General features: G+C 36.8%; 1 protein-coding gene across 3 annotated transcripts in view; it reads right to left on the minus strand.

Annotated features, from left to right (window-relative positions):
• Oseg1 (intraflagellar transport protein Oseg1) overlaps positions 1-19,312 on the minus strand; it is a 796,421-nt gene that overhangs the window by 27,154 nt on the left and 749,955 nt on the right. For all 3 annotated transcript variants that reach the window (XM_090410292.1, XM_090410285.1, XM_090410300.1), the window contains exon 27: positions 547-711. In XM_090410292.1, the coding sequence (XP_090266418.1) occupies positions 547-711 (165 nt within the window). The remainder of the gene's footprint in view (positions 1-546; positions 712-19,312) is intronic.

Raw genomic sequence — 19,312 nt, forward strand, 5'->3', positions numbered from 1 at the left:
AACTATCTTACCCTCTTTCCACTCCCTTGAATCCTTGCCAGAGCCGAGACATAGATTAAATAACTTTGTGAGAGGCACAGCCAGTTAACTTGCACATTCTAGTAACACGTGAGCTGATATACCATTACATTTTCCTTGTTTCTGATATTTCTAGCATTCATATATACAAACATAACAGCTAATTTCTGGATCTATAACAAGTTTCACTGATACCACTTCTTATAGGTGATTTCTCCATACTTTTCTTGAGCCATTTCTTATTCATCTCAGAACCAATAAAAAATCCAACTGTTTTCCCTACATCCCCTTCCCTTTTTGTCTACAAATGCATTCACTATTAATGCATATTAATTGTATTTAGTTTTTATACCCCTGTTCTTTAAAACTGAGGACTGCAACATGCAAGGCTTACCAAACACAGTAGGTAAACACAATTTTTGAGAATATAACCCCCACAGGTAAACTGTATAAACATAACAGAAACTGAAGGATTATTACAGAGAATGAGCGTGTGCATAAATACACACACACAAAAGTTTTACTAACCTTATTGCAAGAAAGACACTTTGTAATCTGAACATCAGGCATTAGGTTTCTGAAATACTGATAACGCAGAGGAGGAGACCACATGCATACTATGACATCAGCACAGTTCATAGCTCTTAATACAGAGTGACCAACAACAACTGGTGTAAAACCTAAACCACCTTCCTGGAACAACATCATAAATAATATATATATATATATATATATATACACAACACATAAAATTATTACATTTATTATTTATTATTACGGTTACTGTTATTATGAAGATCAAAAGCTTCACTGTGAATAAAATTATGCATTCAAATACTCCAAAAGTCAATAGAAAGATGTTTCTTTCAATATATGTACATTACAGAATTTTAATTTATGAAATAACAAAAAGACAATAGCAACTCATATATATTTTTAGCAAAATTTTGATGTTTTTGAATTACTGATAAAATACTTGCTATTTTTTTAGTTAAAATTAATTTCCTATATATATACAGCTAAGACTGTCATGCCATATAAAGTATATGGCATATACTCTCTCTTAGTAGCCATCTATAAAAAGGAAAATAAAAGTGAATGCAAGGATTACAGACATTTCCCTATTCAGTGTTCCTGGTAAGATTTATGCAAGTATACTTAAGAAACATCAAAGAAAAATTGTGGAAGGAAAGCCTGGTGAAGAACAAACTGGATTAAGCCCAAATAGAGGTTGTCAGGAACAGATTTATATTTTGAGAAATCTTGAGAATATAACAAGGATTTGTATTTAAGTTTCATAGATCTGGAAAATGCATATGACAAGGTGCCAAGAGGAAAGCTCTTCAAAACATTACAGTTATATGATGTAAATGGGACATTATATCAAGCAACACATAGTCACCATTTAAGCTGTAAGTCAGTAGTTAGAATTGAAGGTGGTACAGGAAGATAGTTTGATGTTAAATCAGGTGTGCAACAAGAGTGCACATTGTCTCAAATGTTATTTATTTATTATCTAAATGGATCACATTATGAGAGAAATTGGTATTAAATCTGATATCAAAATTGGTGATGTTAATCTTAGAGCTTTACTTTATGCAGATGCTGTTATACTTATGAATAAATCTAAGTCTGCAAGATTCCCTGACTAAATTGAATACCTGTTGTAATAAATTTGGTATGAAAATCAGTAATAATAAAAAAAACAGAATGAATAAAAATAAGTAGAAACATTGAAATCATTAACAATTTCCTGAATAGTGAACTATAGAACAATTAAAATATTTCAGCTATTTAAGCATACACTTTTTAATAAAGATAGCAAATTAAATATGAAAATAGACAACAGAAATAGTAAATTGTTGCAAGTTTTTCAACTTGGTTATACTATAAATTAAAGATACCAAGAAAATATATACCTGGTTTAATTCTTTATCCAAGTGTAAGCAAACAAAATTTGCACCTGAAGTATTTTCAGGACTGGGGCAACTCGTTGTAAAGGTGGTATAAGTTCTGATCACTTGCCTTAGTAATCCATAATGCAAAGCACATCTCTTGCAGACATGTATACTGCTATGCATTAAGGCAGTGTTTCTCAATGTGGGGTGTACGCCCCACTGATTTCAAAGATGTGGTACAAGCTATCTATAACAACAACAAAAAAAAGCTGGCAGGACATATAGTAAGAATGAAAGACAACAGATGAACTTCAAGAATAACAGACTGGTATCTCAGACACAAAAAGATAACCTGGTAGCCCGCCTAGGAGACAGCAAGATCTTATACTAAAGTCAGTAGGACAGAAATGGAGAAGATTAGCACAGGGTAGAGAAAGTTGGCATCCTTGCGACCTGCAATTATGGAGAAACCTGGAATCAGAACATGGGTAACATCATCGAAAAAACGCAAAATATAATTCACATTTTGCATAAAGAATTATCATATCGATATTATAAAGAACAATGGCTAACGTCCTTGCACCGATCAGTCATGCAGGTATGCTGAGATATTTATCATTAGCACTGACCCAATGCAGATCATCAATCTCTCTACCAGAATATATGCATACCCCTCTAATCTACCAACACATTTCATTTTTTCCTAACAAGTTCCAGTTCCAAATATACTGTGAATGCCAGTTTTCCTCTTGGTAACTCAGATCACAACCTCATACCAGTCTCCTTTGCCATAAAAAAAAACTTTCACCCAACAGTTCTGTCTCGTGTCCTTTGGATGCCAAATGGGATGACCCAAGATTTCTACTCCTCCTTCCAAACTATTGTTTCAGTTCTCCTGATCCAAATGTCCAGTCAGACAGAAATCATCCTCACATGAATGAAGGCCTTCATCCCTCATTCCACCCAAAATCCCCAGTCACCATTCAAGCCTTGGTTTTGAAAAAAGTGTGCCAACACAGTACAAGAAAAAAAACTGGCATGCCACAAGTGGCTGAAGACCAAAACTCCAGCTTCTCACGCAGCCCTAAAAACAGCCATCAACGAATCCAAATCAGATTTTGAAAGGGATAAATGCTGAAAATTCATGTCCTGTTCAAACGGCAGTCTAGCCTTCTGTTTCCTTGCAAGGTTATTGGTCCCAACTTAGACCACCCATGTTTCCACCACTCTCATATAAAGATGGTACTGTTTATTTTGTGATAAATCAATAATCCTCTGTTTTTTGACTACTACTCTGTATGTGTTTACCTGCACCTATATACAATCCTATATATATATATATGTCCCCCCCCCCCCCAATTATATAAGTTACAAGTTAAGTTCGTACCATGAGCATGATTTAAGTATCTCTAGTTTCCTTCCAATATGGTAATCTACTTTGAAAACCAGTAGCGCACTCAGGATTTAATCTTGGGGGAGGACGAGTTGAGTAGACGATTTGATAATACACACTACGCATTGCATACGACCTAAGACTGAGCATCTGCGATGATCGCTAATTCAGAACTAGTATAGAAATAGATAGTAGTATAGAAATAGATAGAAGTAGTATAGAAAGACATGACACAACATAAATAAAAAAATGAATTTTAATTAGGAAAAGATTTTTGGAAATTTTTCTAGTGTTTTTTTTTTTTCCTTTTTCTTTTGGGGGCCCAGGGTACCTCTCTGGGTGCACTTGAAAACAATACTCATTTTCCACAAACTACTGAAACTCATATACTACATTCACTTATCCTGATCTCTAAAATAAGAGAAAACATAATACAAAAGAACAATGCCTACTTAAATAATTATATAAACATAATTATTTACATTAAGAAAATTTTAAGAGATTATACATTCTCTCTCACACACTCATCCACTTGATATTTAAATTCAGGCATTGAAAAATTTGAACAATAAACAAAGGAAATAAATTCTTTTTACTAATCTCTCTAGGATTAAAACAACTATATGGGGGGGGGGGGTCAGGAAAGTTCTGATAAATACCGAGAACAAAAACGATGTTAAAGCAACTGATATAACCACAAAAAAGAACATATGAGGATATAAAAATATACAAAGTTAAGTGTTATATGTGGTTTTGTTCTAAGTGTTTATCAGAACTTGACACACATTCCTTTAGTAATCCTCTCTAGGATCAAACCAATTATTATTATATTTTAATACAATCAGTTCCAATAAGGAATTATTTCACCCTGGATCAAAGTTATTTGTCATTTCCATTACTGCACTAATTTTCTCGCATGATCTACTTTGATCTTTCTTACCATATTAGTCAGCCTTTTTGATTGCACTTTGCACTGTTGATAAGTATGTTGATCATATTTTTCTTTATATTCTCTCCGTGTTTTATTATTTAAAAAAATTTTTTTGCAGCTCTTGCTATATATCTCTACTCATCCAATTAATTCCCACTTTGTTTATCCTTCTAAGCTTGGGTAAGCAGTCTGATACTGCTTCTCTCACTCAATTTATGACTACATCCTATACACTACTGACATTCTTTCCTTGTAGTTTCTCAAGCTATGGCACTATTCCAAAATGACTCCTAAGTCTGTCATAATTACCAGCTTTACTAATCAACATAAACCCTTTCTTGATGGAGAATTCCACATTTTTAGCAACTTTCCAGAACAAGACAGCATGGTCACTCTGCCCAAACTGGAAATAGAGTGTCTACACTGTTTGTGGGTACATCTGATGCTATTACCACTTCCAGCACTCTCAAATCTCTGGTCCCCTCTATAACATGTTGCTGTACTAGGTAATTATCTCTAAGCAACTAACTGTATAAATGCTAAATCCATTTAGCCATGTCCCTTTCCTTCCTCCAATCAATGTCGTTAAAGTCTCCCATAATAATTGCTCAGCTTGCACTAATTGTGCTAGTCTGTCAATTCATGGCATCTCCACCTTCTGTGGATCTCCTATTCTATAGCAGCAAAAAATTTCCTTCTGATATAGTTGAATTATTCAAATTTGTTACTACATCCGATTACTTCACCTGGAAAGGTCAAATTTACAAGCAAGAAGAAGGAATAGCAATGGGATCTCCTTTATCACCAAACTTACCAAACCTGTTTCTAGAACACATAATATTCACTTTCAAACCCAAACCAAAAATTTGGTTACAATATGTCGAAGACGTATTTGCTGTCTGGGATCATCCTGAACAGGAATTACAACTGTTTATAGATTAAATAAACCTTCTTCACCCTCACATCAACTTTACGCTAGAAAAATAATCTCCACAGGGGTATCTAATTTCTGGATTTACATATTCAAAGAAAAGAAGACGGTTCCATCGCCATGTCTGTCTATCGCAAGCCTACATTTTCAGGTCGCTACATTCACAATTCTTCTGCTCATCATCCATCTCAGAAATTTGGCATCATTAAATCATTAGTTTCCAGAGCACACAAATTCTGCTCCTCTGAAGATTCTCTAAACTAAGAACTAGAAATAATCAAAAATACAGCCATACTAAATGGATATAATCTTAAAACAACTCAAAAAATCATCAGTCACCTTCCCACACATCAACCCAGACAAGAAGAAGTACATAGGATTCCCATACCTTACGTCAAAGGCATCTCCGAATGTCTTTCAAAAATTATGAAGAAATACAATTTTGCCACTACTTACAAACCTATCAACCAAATCTATAACTTGTTACCTTCTCATAAGGACAAACTCTCACCTCTGATGTTACCTGGCATTTATGAGATCCCATGCTCCTGCAAATTGTCTTACTTTGGTCAGACAGGTAGGTCTGTTCAGAAATGCATCCCGGAACATCAAGACCACATTCGTCTTTTCAAACCCCAGAAATCTGATCTCTCGCTACACGGAGTTGAAAATCCAAACCATAGGTGGGAGAAGTCGAAACTTTTACACAGATCTTTATATAAATATGAACATTTATATAAAGAAAGTACTGAAGCCCTACTACACAGACCAACTTTAAACTGCAACGACGTTCTTATTATTCCTAAAGTATGGGAAATTGTCATACAAAATTGTGTAAAATAATCTTTATATATATATATATATATATATATATATTTTTTTTTTTTTTTTTTAAAAAAGTTATATTTAATTTACTTCTATAACACGTTACTGCATGCACATTGAGATTCCATTGTAATCATGCGCCCTAACTGTATGTCATTCCTAGTATTGTTTGAACTACTGTACTGATGATGTCCCAAGATACTTGGAATGAAATATTTAGAATTAAATAGTCATTACTGTGGTTAGTACATGTGTTTTTAGTGATGAAAAACAATATATTTTGCCCTATTGGCCTTTATCTCACACTAGACAGCCTCAAATGAACCACCCCACCTTCTGTCCTATTCTCTGTACTCTCCCTGAAAATACAATACCTTTGACATTCTATCCCTGTAGCTATATCATTTTCTGTCAATTTTGGCCAAGTCAAGCTGATTAATGCCAAAAACTCCACTCGCTTATTCCTGATACTTCTGCTATTTTTGTACATGCATTTCAACATCCCCTTGTACCCACAATTACCTTTGTGTAATGTCATTGTCAACCCATTTGAATTGGACACCTATGAAAATGCATTCAGCTCTGCATAATTTCTGTATACAGGCTTATTTATCACCAGGGTAGCAAGACACATGCTTCACTGTATTCCTCCCACATATCTGGTTTCCACAATTTTGCACTTCCAAACTCTCACTAAATGCTTTTGCCAAAGATCTAACTCCGAAACCATTTAAATGGTTTCGGAGTTAGATCCGAAACCGTTAGTTGTTCAGGTCCCCAGTATATCCAGGGATATACTGGGGACCTGAAGTGGTGACTGCTATGTTTGGCCTTTAGAGCAGAGGTTCTGGCCTACATTCCCCCTCCACCATTCTCCAAACACCTAGAACAAAAATGATATTAAAGCAAATGATATAACTGCAAGAAAGAACATATCTTAGAACCCTTTGACTCTCCCCCCCCCCCATGTTTCATCAAATTGTAATAATTTTATTCTTTTTCTTTTAGGATATATAAGAAGACATCTCAGACATGTCAGTTCGTTCCTTCATGATGATTATCACAACTTTTCTCTTAGAAGGTGTATGAATGAAATTCATACACCTTCTAAGAGATAATTACTTGAAACAGCACATAACTGAAGGGACTTGTGATGTAAGAGTGTTGAACCTGGTGCAGAGGACATATGAATAAGTAAGGTGTCTTCATTACCTCCAATTGGTGAGAGCAATCATGTGGTTTTGACTTGGGAGGTTGCAAAATTTGTGGGTTATTTTTCTCTCTTAAGAAGGGGTATATACAGAACTACAGGTTAGGTAATTATAACAAGCTTCAGAGTGAGCTTACAGCCATCCCATGGCAGAACATATTGCAGGGGAAAGATGTTAGCAGTGCATGGGATATAATCAGCAGGTATCTGAGGAAGGCAATATCAGAATGTATTCCCATGTTAGGAAGACAAACAAGGTAGGTGTTAGATGGATGAGTAGTAGTATCAGGCTTGATCTGCAAAAAAAGAAAATGTTATGGAGAATTTACAAGGAGAAAGGTGATCAGTACACCCATGAGCAGTACAAGGCTCAAGCTAGTAAGGTTACCAGCATAGTAAGAAAGCTAAATCAGATTATGAGAAGACCTTAGCCAAGGAGATCAAGGGTAATCCCAAAGAGTTCTTCTGCTATATGGCAAGTAAAAGGAAGAATGGAAGGATAACCTTAGTGGATGCTGATGGTATTGAGATGACCAATTTAGATGTAATAGTAGAGTTACTGAGTGATCACTTTTCAAAGATCTATCACCCAAGTGAGGATATCTCTGTACCTGTAGCAATAACTCATGTGAGAATTGAAGTTAATAAATCAGAGGTACTTAGTAAATTGCATTTAAAAGCAAACACTGCTGTAGGTTTAGATGGAATATCAGCTCGGGTGTTGCGTGAATGTGCAAAGGAATTGTCAACGCCTCTTACTTGGTTATATAACTTAAGTTTGAACTCTGGTATGGTCCCTAGGGAGTGGAAGGAAGACAAAGTAGTTCCTTTGCATAAAGGTGGCTCTAAAACTACAGTAGTTAATTAATCACCATCTCGAGAGTGGTGGTAAAAGTATCGGAAAAGTTGGTCAAAAAAAAAATTCAAGAATGGGTGGATCAGGAGATGATACTCTATAGGGGCCAACATGGTTTTGTTAAAGGTTGATCCTGCCTTAACAATTTATTAACTTTTTATAATAGAATGACATGAGTTAGACAAAGGAAATGGCTTCACAGTAGTCATTTCCTTTGTCCTTTGCTGGTAACCTTACTAGCTTGAGTCCAAAAATGAATAACGAGAGTATGAGAATGAGCTGAAAAGTTATTATTATTATTACGGGTATCTCCATGGAGTCAGTAGACTCATGGCGGGAGACCCAAACTATCAAATATCAATATCTATCGCACCTCTTCTTGAATTCATTTACAGACAGAGAACTCACAATGAGTCAGGCAATGCATTCCACTCATTCACCACCCTCCAGGCAAAAAATCTAGTTCTCACACCCTTGTTAACCATATTTTTCCTTAATTTCCAGGGATGACTTCTTGTTCTTCCATCACTATCACACAGCTGAAATATTTCCCTGCATCAATCTTATAAAAACCTTTTAGTAATTTAAATGTTTCTATCATATCTCCTCTTCTCTGCCTATCAACCAACCTCTGCAATCCACAAGCTCTCAATCTATCAATGCAGGGAGCAATTTTTTACATCACTCACCAACTTAGTCACTCTTCTCTGAACCCTCTACACAACCTCCTCATCTCCAAGGAATCCAGGTGACCAGACTTGAGCACAGTAGTCCAAACGTGGAAGTATCAACATCCTATAAAGGGGAATAATAACCTCTTTATCTCTGGATGTTAGTGTGTTCTTCAATAACCAAGTAATCTTATATGCAATCTTGGACACCTTAGCAATGTGTCCTCTGAATTTCATCTCCCTATCCACCAACACAAGTCCCTAGCCTCATCAATCTCTTGGAGTACCATTCCATCAATGTAGTACACAGCTGGCAATCTTTTAATCCCAAAATGCATAACTTTATACTTTTCCACATTGAACTGACATCCATTACCTTTTTCCCATTTTGCCAGCTTATTTAAATCATGCTGCAAATTCTCAACATTAACTTGCTTTTTGATCGAGCTACCCAACTTTGTATCATTTGTAACAACTGAATATCTCCCTTCAAGCCATTTCCTACATCATTTATGTACAAATTAATGGTCACCTGCCTCATCCTGGACTCTGCTTCTCCATAAACCACCTTCTGATATCTCTCCCTGAGCCATTCTCCTATCCATACCACCAGTTAGTATCCATCCCCATCTGCTCCAATTTGCACAACAGTATTCCATGGGGTGTCCTGTCAAAAGCCTTAGCAAAATCCAGAAGTACCACAATAATCAACTATAGTCAACTGTAGTGTTGGAGAAGGAGAGAACTAGCTCCTTCTCCAACACCACAGATCAAGCCAGATGTGGCGGAAGTTTTTGCTATAATCAACAATCTAATGCAAATCATGCAGCTACCTACTTGGATTCCAGATAATACCCTCTACTCTCCCAATACCCTTGATCTTTTTTTAACTAGTTATCATTCCACACATACTGTAGAAGTTACCACTCCTTTAAGCAACTCTGATCACAATTCAGTGCAAGTTTCCAGTCTTACCAAATGCCTCCTCTTCTGACCAAACTCAACCTCATGTGCTCTGGTACTACAAGGTACAAAGTGGAATGATCTCTGGAACTACTACTCTTCTTTCTCATGACATGACTATTGCTTCCACTCTTCTGACCCAGATACCTGCACTGAGCAAGTCACAGAAATCATCTTCAGTGGCACGAAGGCAGTAATCTCTCATTCCATCTAAAATTCCCATCCATTTTCCAAGCCCTGGTTCAAAAGAATATGTATGAAAGCAGTTGAAGAAAAAAAAACTCAGTTTACCACATGTGGCTTGCATCAAGAACCCAAGCTTCATGCTCAGCCTATGTGGAAGCACACAATAAATGCAAATCAACTATCAGCAAATCCAACTTCATAAAAGCCACTAGCAGAAAACTTGTTTCTTGTCCAAACTGTAGGTTTGCCTTCTGGTCCCTTGCAAAAGCCATCTGACACAACTTCTGTCACCTGCTCCCACACATCCAGATGGTACTACTGTTACAGTACCCAAAGAAAAAGCTGACCTCCTAGCTTCACTCTTTCCCTCTAACTCCTGCATCACTGCTTCCAAACTAGCAACTGTTAAACGACATACAAAATGGTCAGGTCCCAATATCATCTCTCCTACTGTATTCAAATGTTGTGGTTCAGAACTAACACCTGTCCTCTATTATCCCTTCAATCTTCTATATTTAGCTAGCACCTATCCCATCTAAGAAATGAACGTAAATCTGACTAATTCCAAAAAAGGGAGATATAAGCATACCATCTAACTAATGACCAATTGTCATCACCTCAATCTTTTCCAAAATAATGGAGAACATTATCAATGGTGAACTTCTTCACTACATAGAAGCTTACCAGTTAATCAGCGACCACTAGTATGGATTCTGCCAATCTAGACAATGGCTGATATCTTAGCCTACATCACTCAGCACTGGATATGTGCCATGGAAAGGTTCAGAGAAAAGTGTGCTGTTGCCCTCGACATTTCAAAGGCTTTTGATCATGTTTGACATCAAGGCCTGCTTAGCAAACTGCCTTCCTTTGGTTTTTCTGCCATCCTCTGTAACTGGATAGCCAGCTTTCTCTCTGGTTGTCATAGTGGATGGTACCTTCTCTTTGAGCTTTGCCATCCATTTTGATCGCTTATATCAAAGATTACCTACAACAAATGCCTTAGACACTTATATCCATACCATCCTTCAATGGGACAAGGATAACTTAGTCACATCCAATGCAGCCAAAATGCTGTTCTATCCTTTCTCTCATAAAAGGAATCTCAGCACACCTTCTCTCATCCTCACTAAGATGCATATACTGACATTTACCTTCAACCTCTCTTCGCACAAACACATCATATCAATAGCTTCCTCAGCTTCTAAAACCTAGGCATTCTTTTCCTCAAGAAGTTATTTTATACCCACCCAACTGCTAACCTTATATAAATCTCAAATCTGGTTGCTCTTGGCATTTCAAAAAATTTTATTGGGTTTGGCACAGGGGCCTACTTAGCAAAACTACCATTCTGTGTGCAGTTAATGCAATTAATAATAATGTAGTGTATCTGAATGAAACACATCAGATACTCCACAGTACCATTCATCACTTCACCCCAAAACAGGCCAAATTACTGGGATAACACTTCTTTCAATTCCTTGATTATTAGAGTAAAGTTCCTCCCACTTTATCAAGAACTGCTCACTCCGTGTCACTCACAGTCTTCTGCTACAAAGAAATCCGAAGAATCCTTAGAACACAAACAAACAAACATCCAATCCTAATAGTATCCCACCTAGTATTCAATCTATCCTATTCAGCTATCATTTACCCTAGTGCATGGAAAAGGATCACATCCAACCCATTCCATTCTCTCAAAGAACATGGAGAAGGTCATCAACAGCTAATTTCTGCACCACCTGGACAACTACCAACTAATTTGTGACCAGCAATATGGATTCCATCACTGTCATTCCACATCCAATCTTCTAGCGTTCATCACAAATCTAGACTCAATCTATGGAAAAATTTGGCGCAAATTATGTAGTCACTCTCAACATTTCAAAAAATTTGACTGTTTGGCAAAGGGGACCTACTTAGGATGGTTTCCTCTCCTCAGATTTTCTCACCAATATAGGAGTATTCTAGGGTTTTGTACTTTCAAACACTCTTCCTCTGTATATAAACGACCCACCCTTACAAACTGCAAACATTATCTATAGCTTTTGCAGATGACAGCACATTCCATTCCTCCTTTTCATTTTTCAAACCTTGTAGTATCCAATTGTTAGAACCCTTAAGATCACCTATGACCAATGTCTTGAATGCTGATTTCCTAGCTGTGCTTCAATGGGGATAAGGACAACCTTGTTGCTTCAATGCCATTAACCTCAGTTCTGTTTGATCTCTCACAAGAAAGATGATGTATTCTTTCCCCTAACGTTCAATAATACCCAGATATCCAAATATGATATAATTTCTCTTTTTGAATTGACTACACCTCCAACCTTTCCTGGAACAAACACATCTCAGGCATAGCTTCTGCAGCTGCCAAAAAAGTTGGTGGACTTCTCTGCTTGAGACATTGCTTCGCATCTTGACAGCTCTATACTTCAACCCCCCCCCCTCTACTGCAATTCACTGTTCCCAACATTTCTTCCATTGTTGGAATGCACTTTCTGTGATGACACACAGTTCTCTTGAATTCCTGATTACATTTTCCTGAATCTCCTCTTTGGTTTGGAAATGATGTCCTTGAAAAGTGGTTTTAAGTTTGGAAAACAGGAAAAAGTATTCTGCAGCTAAGTCCAGAGAACAGGGTGAATGGGGCACAACGGATGTCTGATGTTTTTCCATATAACAGTGGATGAGAGGGTGACGTGTGAGCTAGCGCATTGTCATGGTGCAACATCCAAGTCTGGTTTTCCCACAATTTCTGCATAGAGCATTCCTCAAATGCGCTAAAACTTCCTGGTACAACTCTTTGTTTACCATCTGACCACGTGGTACAAATTCATAATGTACAATGCCTTTCCAATCAAAAAACACAACATCACCTTGATCTTTGACTGACTCATCGGTGCTTTTTTTTGGTCAAGGAGACTCTTTCCCCACCCACTGCGATGATTGCATTTTGATTTCAACATCACAGCCATAAACCATGTCTCAATTTTTACCAAGTTTGCAACAAAATTTCACACACGTACATGTTGTTTTCAAACTCTTACATAATCACTTTGTCACTAATCCGAAGAATAGCTTGTGCAGATGCTCACTTCAGTGGATTTAACTCAACGACTAACACTCATAGTAGAAATGGGGAAAATGGCAGTTTGTGTCAAAACCTGCTGCTAGGTGCGCTTAGTAGCTGCAGTGCTCTCTGTGCCAGTTGGTGCGCAATTTAAAAAGTTGTAGTCTTTTTCTGAACATGCTTTGTACACTGATTGACTCAGCTAAGGAGGTATGTGGTGAAGTTGCAAGGATAGAAAAATAAGTTCACTATGGTGGACACATGATGTTAAAGTAGTAATCCTTGAAAAGAAGAAAGCATACTTAACAATATGTCAGCAGGTACCCTAAAAGAATACAGAGAAAAATGTAAGAGATCCTAAGCTATGTGTTAAAGTAGCTAAACAAAAGTTGTGGGAAGATTTTCATAAGCCTACAGAAAATAAATATCAGGAAGGCAGAAAAATTCTGAGCCTATTCAAAAAGCTTAGAAATGAAGGAAGAGTGCTATAACAGTAGCAGAAAATTTTCAAGAGGAATACAAGCAGGAGTACACATCAGTACTTGAGATAGAAGCACATGAAAAACTTGAAATGTAGAAAGGCAGCTGGACTAGATAATATTTCAACAAAAATTGCTCAAATATCGAGGTATAAAAGTTCGGCAGTGGCTATACCGCATACTTCAGAGGGCCTGATCAGAAGATCAAATGCCAGATGACTGGAGTAGAACTTTCATGGTTCCAATATATATATATATATATACTCACGGAGGACCCTGTAACCACTAGAGAGTGTGTCCTCTGGGTGGCAGATAGGGGAGCCCACCAGATATGGTGGGGTGGTTCGAATATGTTGAATAAGGACTCGTGGACCAACAGAGCCATCATCTCAATAGCAAGGAAAGTGACTTTCCCATGGTCCCCTAGCTGGATCTATCCTCTCCTCCCCTTTCTCTTTAAACTTTCCTACATGGCATCCCTCGGCCAACTCTTGTAACTTACGACCCTAATGCTATTAGAGTAATCGAGGGCTATGGGTCCTTCTATTTCTATCTCTATGTCTTCTCTTTAAAATTTCCTCCTACCACTTTATAGCAAGCTTGAAGGGCTCAAGATGGCAGATGGCCAGTAACCCTCTCAATTGAAATTTTATCTCACTAAAAAGACTCATGAAGATAGTAAATGGACAGACTTTTCTGGCAACGAACTGGCCTGGAATAAGGATTCGAGAAGAAAGCTATCAAAAACAAAACAAAAAAAAAAAAAAGAAGAAGAAATGCACCTATTGGACAGAGGCTATATGACTTCTTTGGGTGCATAATTGGAATTTATGCAACCAAAGAAGGAAAAGAGGAGTACTCAGAAAACTTTTACACACAACTGCAGAACATTTTAAATAAGACCGTTGGAAGTTTATTTTGCACTTGGTTAGACTATAATAAATTTTGTTCAATCCTTTATCCAAGTGTAAGCAAACAAAGTTTGCACCTGAAAATATCTTCAGGACTCAGGTAAGGTGGTGCAGCACCAGGAAATCCGAGCAAAGGTGGAACAAGCTCTCATTACTCCTTGTTTCAGTATCTTCCATAATGCAAAGCACATCTCCTTGTGGACATGTATACTGCTATGCATTAAGGAAAGGGGCCACTACCCAGACCGGTTTTGACCTTTATTGAGGTCTCGTCAATGGGAGGCAGATCCAAACGTGGAGATACTAAGGCAGAAGCAATACGAGAGGGCATATATAAAGGTTGAAACTGGTCTAGGTAGTGGCCCTTCCCTTAATGCATAGCTGTATACATGTCTGCAAGAAGATGTGCTTTGCATTATGGGTGATACTGAGACAAAGAGTGATGAGAGCTTGGTCCACCTTTGCTCGGAGTTTCCAGGTGTTGCACCACCTTACCTCAGTCCTGAAGATATTTTCAGGTGCAAACTTTGTTTGCTTACACTTGGATAAAGGATTGAACAAAATTTATTATAGTCTAACCAAGTGCAAAATAAACTTCCAACATCTTTCTTTAAATCCGTGGGGCCACTGCTGAGATTATGGCTCTGCTTGGTGGTGGGGTGAGCTTACCACTGGGTAGAGCCAATGCTGAGAAGTTCTTCTCGGTGACGGGGTGAGCCTGTCACTGAGTGGAACAACGCTGAGTTGGGCGATTTTTTGGATCGTCTTATTTTTAGAGCCCGCTTCACCTATACAAAGGCCGAAACCAGTTGGAAGCTTGGCTGATGAATGGCAATGCTGTGGCCCGTGAAGTTTTAACCGAGGCTCGACTGTTGCTGTCACCCTGGGCCTGCATGGTGGGGTAATGAATGGCAATGCTGTAGCTTGTGAAGTTAACTGAGGCACGGCTGTTGCTGTTCCCTTCCAGATGAGCAAATGAGCGTTTCTGAGTTTCTGATCCTGCACGTTGCTCATTATTGGGTGATTCGGGAGATTTTATGAGTTTTTGGAAAGGTATCCCCAAACTTAAACAAAGGGAAATCGGTCTGGGTAGTGGCCCTTCCCTTAATGCATAGCAGTATACATGTCCACAGGGAGATGTGCTTTGCATTATGGGAGATACTGAGACAAGGAGTGATGAGAGCTTGGTCCACTTTTGCTCGGAGTTGCCTGGTGCTGCATCACCTTACCTCAGTCCTGAAGATATTTTCAGGCGCAAACTTTGCTTACACCTGGATAAAGGATTAAACTAAATTTATTAAATAAGACCAATCCTAAGGTCTATATCTTGGTAATAGGTGACCTTAATGCAAGAATTGGCATTATATAAACCATATAAACGAAACATAGGACCTATAGGAGAGCTTAACTTAACTGTAATAGGAATGGAAATAGATTAAGAGATTTTACTATAAGCAATAACCTTAAAATAATGAACACCTTCAAACATAAAGACATCCACAGATACACCTGGGAGGCAAGAAACACAAGAAGCATTATTGATTACATAATTAGCGATATCAAAATGTCAGAAATGATAATAGATACAAGAGTATACAGAGGTTCTGAAATAGAATCAGATCATTACCTCTTAATTGGAAAAATAAAATGGGAAACAAGATGGAAAACAAGAAAAAAGTATAAGGAAAATAGGAATTTTGAGCCCTTCAAGGTTAGACTTCTTGATAACAATAGCGTTGCATTACAGATTTGTACCAAAAAAGAATAATGAACTGGATGATAAAATCAGAACATAGAAGAAGAATGGTCAAACCTAAAAATCATAATGACAAAAGCTGCAAAAGAAAGTTTAGGAACAAAGAAACAGTGGAAAAGAAAAAGAGGCCTTAGGGACTGGGATGAAGAAATTAAATGCATTATTGAAGAAAAGAAAAAAGCATATAAAAACTGACTCAACCTGAAAACAATAGAATCAAAAATTGAATAAAATAGAAAAAAAGCAATAGCAGCATGCAGGAGAATAAACAGATGGAACAATTTTGTAACAAAATTAGACTGTACACTTAAAAGACCTAACACATACAAAATCCTTAAAGATCTAAGTAATGAAACTAGAGAAAAAGCAAATATTAATGCCATTAAAATAGAAACATGGCTAAATTACTACTAAGCTCTGTGGTATGATGAAAGCTTTCAAAACAGAAAACCACCCTTTGTAAACATCTCGGACAACTTGGATCACTCTAGAAGAATTAAACAAAATCAAAACAGGAAAGGCATCAGGAGAAGACAATATAAACTTGGAACTTATCAAATATGCAGGACTTGAATTCTCACTCAGACTACTTAATTTTTATAATATGATTTGGAAAGAAGGAAAATGTCCATCAGATTGGACAAACGCAATAGTTTTTGTCCAATTAAAATATCCCTATCCACAAAAAAAGGACTCAAATCTGATTGCAACAATTATCATGGCATCAGCTTACTTAGTAACTGTTATAAAGTATACGCAAAAATCTTAGCATATAAACTTAAGTATAGCATATCCAAAATTAATAGAAGAACAAAATGGATTCAGAAAAGGCAGGTCTTGCATAGACTCTGAATTTACGTTAAAATTACTAATTGAAAAACACAGAGAAATGAACATAGAAACACACATAGCTTTTATAGATTATACCATACCATTTGATAAAATTATCAGAGAAAAACTATGGGAAATCCTGGAAGAATATAAAATACCAAACCAACTGTTTAGAGCCTTATTTAATATATATCAAGATAATAAAATATCTGTGAAGTACAATAATTTAACATCAAGCTAGAAACCAATAAATAGAGGAGTACGTCCTCTATTTATATTTATCTATTCTAAGGTTGCCCTCTCTCTCACCTGTTTTATTTAATATATATATAGATAAAATCATAAAAGAATGGAACTAATGAAGGAGGAATCAAGATAAACTGTAACAACAGATTAGCTACTCTACTCTTTGCTGATGACCACATAATCCTTGGAAGCAATGAAGATGAATAGCCACGTGAATAGGAGGAGGGGGGGGGGATATGATTGAAACATACAAGTGAGTCAGGGGTTGTTATCAGGTTGACATGGAAGAAATTTTTCATGGAATGGGAGAGGGGTGGGTAGAACAAGAGGCCATCCTTGTAAACTGTATAAGGAGGGTGTGAGCAAATGAATGAGGAAAAGGTTCTTTGCATGGAGAATGGTTAGTGAGTGAATGCTTTGACTGAGTGTGTTCTGAATGTAGACCCTTTGAATCAGTTTAGGGCATGGTTGGATGAGCTTTGTGTATGATAGTGTGTACCTCCCTCAGTGAGTTTCTGACTCCATGGAGGTTAGATGTTAATAATAATAATAATAATTTTCAGAAGTGGCTTCACATTATAGTGAGGATACCTCCAGTAAAAATGAGCACTAATAAACAGAAGGGAAAGAAATCTAGCAACAGTGAAACTTGGGGTATTACAAAACAAATCTGATGTTAAGATCTGTTACAAAACAAGTCAATTGGTTTCTTACAAGGTATTAAAAACACTGTCCCTTTCATGTATGCAATAGTAGATATAAAATATTATTATCACCTATGCTGATAGAGAGAAAAAAAAAAGTATTATTATTGAAAACATAAGTTTCTGTGGTTTAGCAGTTCTGTGGAACACTTCCAGTACAACAAGTTTGATTAAAAAAAATAAATATAACCCTACAAGTTTCATAAGTCATCAGACTTACATTGTCACTAACTGGCAATGAAAAATGTTAGGAAATAAGAAGTGGTAGATAGCTTGAATGTTATGGAATTATATGAATTGATATTTATGAATTTAGGGACGCACGTGTTGAAAACACACACATGTTTTGTTTTGTGTCCCTAAATTCATAAATATGAACGCTGATCATCGTGTAACCTTAAAAGAAAGAGTCATCACTATGAATTGAGATTTTCAGTAAAATTAATTAAGGAATAAAATGGAAGTTTTATTAAGAAGTGCAAAAACAGTCTGTTAAAGACAATGGATATACTGTTACTTTTGAAATTACTTCTAAAAGGATTTTGTTGGTTATAACTGAGGAAAGCAGTTATTCTTCACACTACGTGGACACAGTAATTTCTGTAAAATAGAACACTCTCTCTACTAGTGGATTATTCTGTTTCTTCAATTGAATTCTCTATCATTTGTTAAAGAAAGGAAAGGATAATTAAGAACAAATTTTATAATTCAGTACAAGATCTGATGTCTGCTCTCCTTAGTCTATCTATAAGGAAAAGAGTTTTGTGGATTAGTATGGTGTTATTCTTGGCCTATTTTTTCCTCACCATGAGTGGGCATTCTGAAGAGAGTTGCAAGTAGCACATGGCATACAGATATGTGATTTTAATTTAGAAATATTTCACTGATCATTATTGGTAGGTATTTTCTTTGTTTTAGAACAACGGAAGCCAATCCTTGATGAGAGAGTTTAACATGAAGTGATAAATGTTAATGATGGAAAGGCATGAAACTGACAGTGGTATAGAAGGATGAGCAATAGTAGACAAAATATGAGAGTATGAAATAAGTGGTTGAAGACAGCATTATAAATGACAAGTGGTAGTGAGGACATACTTTTTTGAGCGTATTACCCTACAGGTCCTGTAACCTGCTCCATTACTGGAGAGATTTATCAATGAATGCTGGAAAATTTTTCATTCCTGCATTGCAGCAAAGACAATGTTTGAACTCCATAATTTTTATGCAGGATAGAGCATGGCCACACATTGAACGTTCAGTACAGTGCCTTTTACGCCAGCATTTCAATAATGAGAGGGTTATTAGTCAGTTCTTTCCGACGGCATGACCGCCTGAATCCCCGGACCTCACTCCATGTGACTTTTGGCTGTGGGAGTATTTGAAAGCCATTGTGTATGTTAGTGGCATCCCAACTTGCATGTCTTGAAAGA

This window comes from Typopeltis vanoorti, chromosome 2 (assembly GCF_054136105.1).
Source record: "Typopeltis vanoorti isolate ZY-2024b chromosome 2, IOZ_Tvanoo_1.0, whole genome shotgun sequence".
NCBI classification, from domain to species: Eukaryota; Metazoa; Arthropoda; class Arachnida; order Uropygi; family Thelyphonidae; genus Typopeltis; species Typopeltis vanoorti.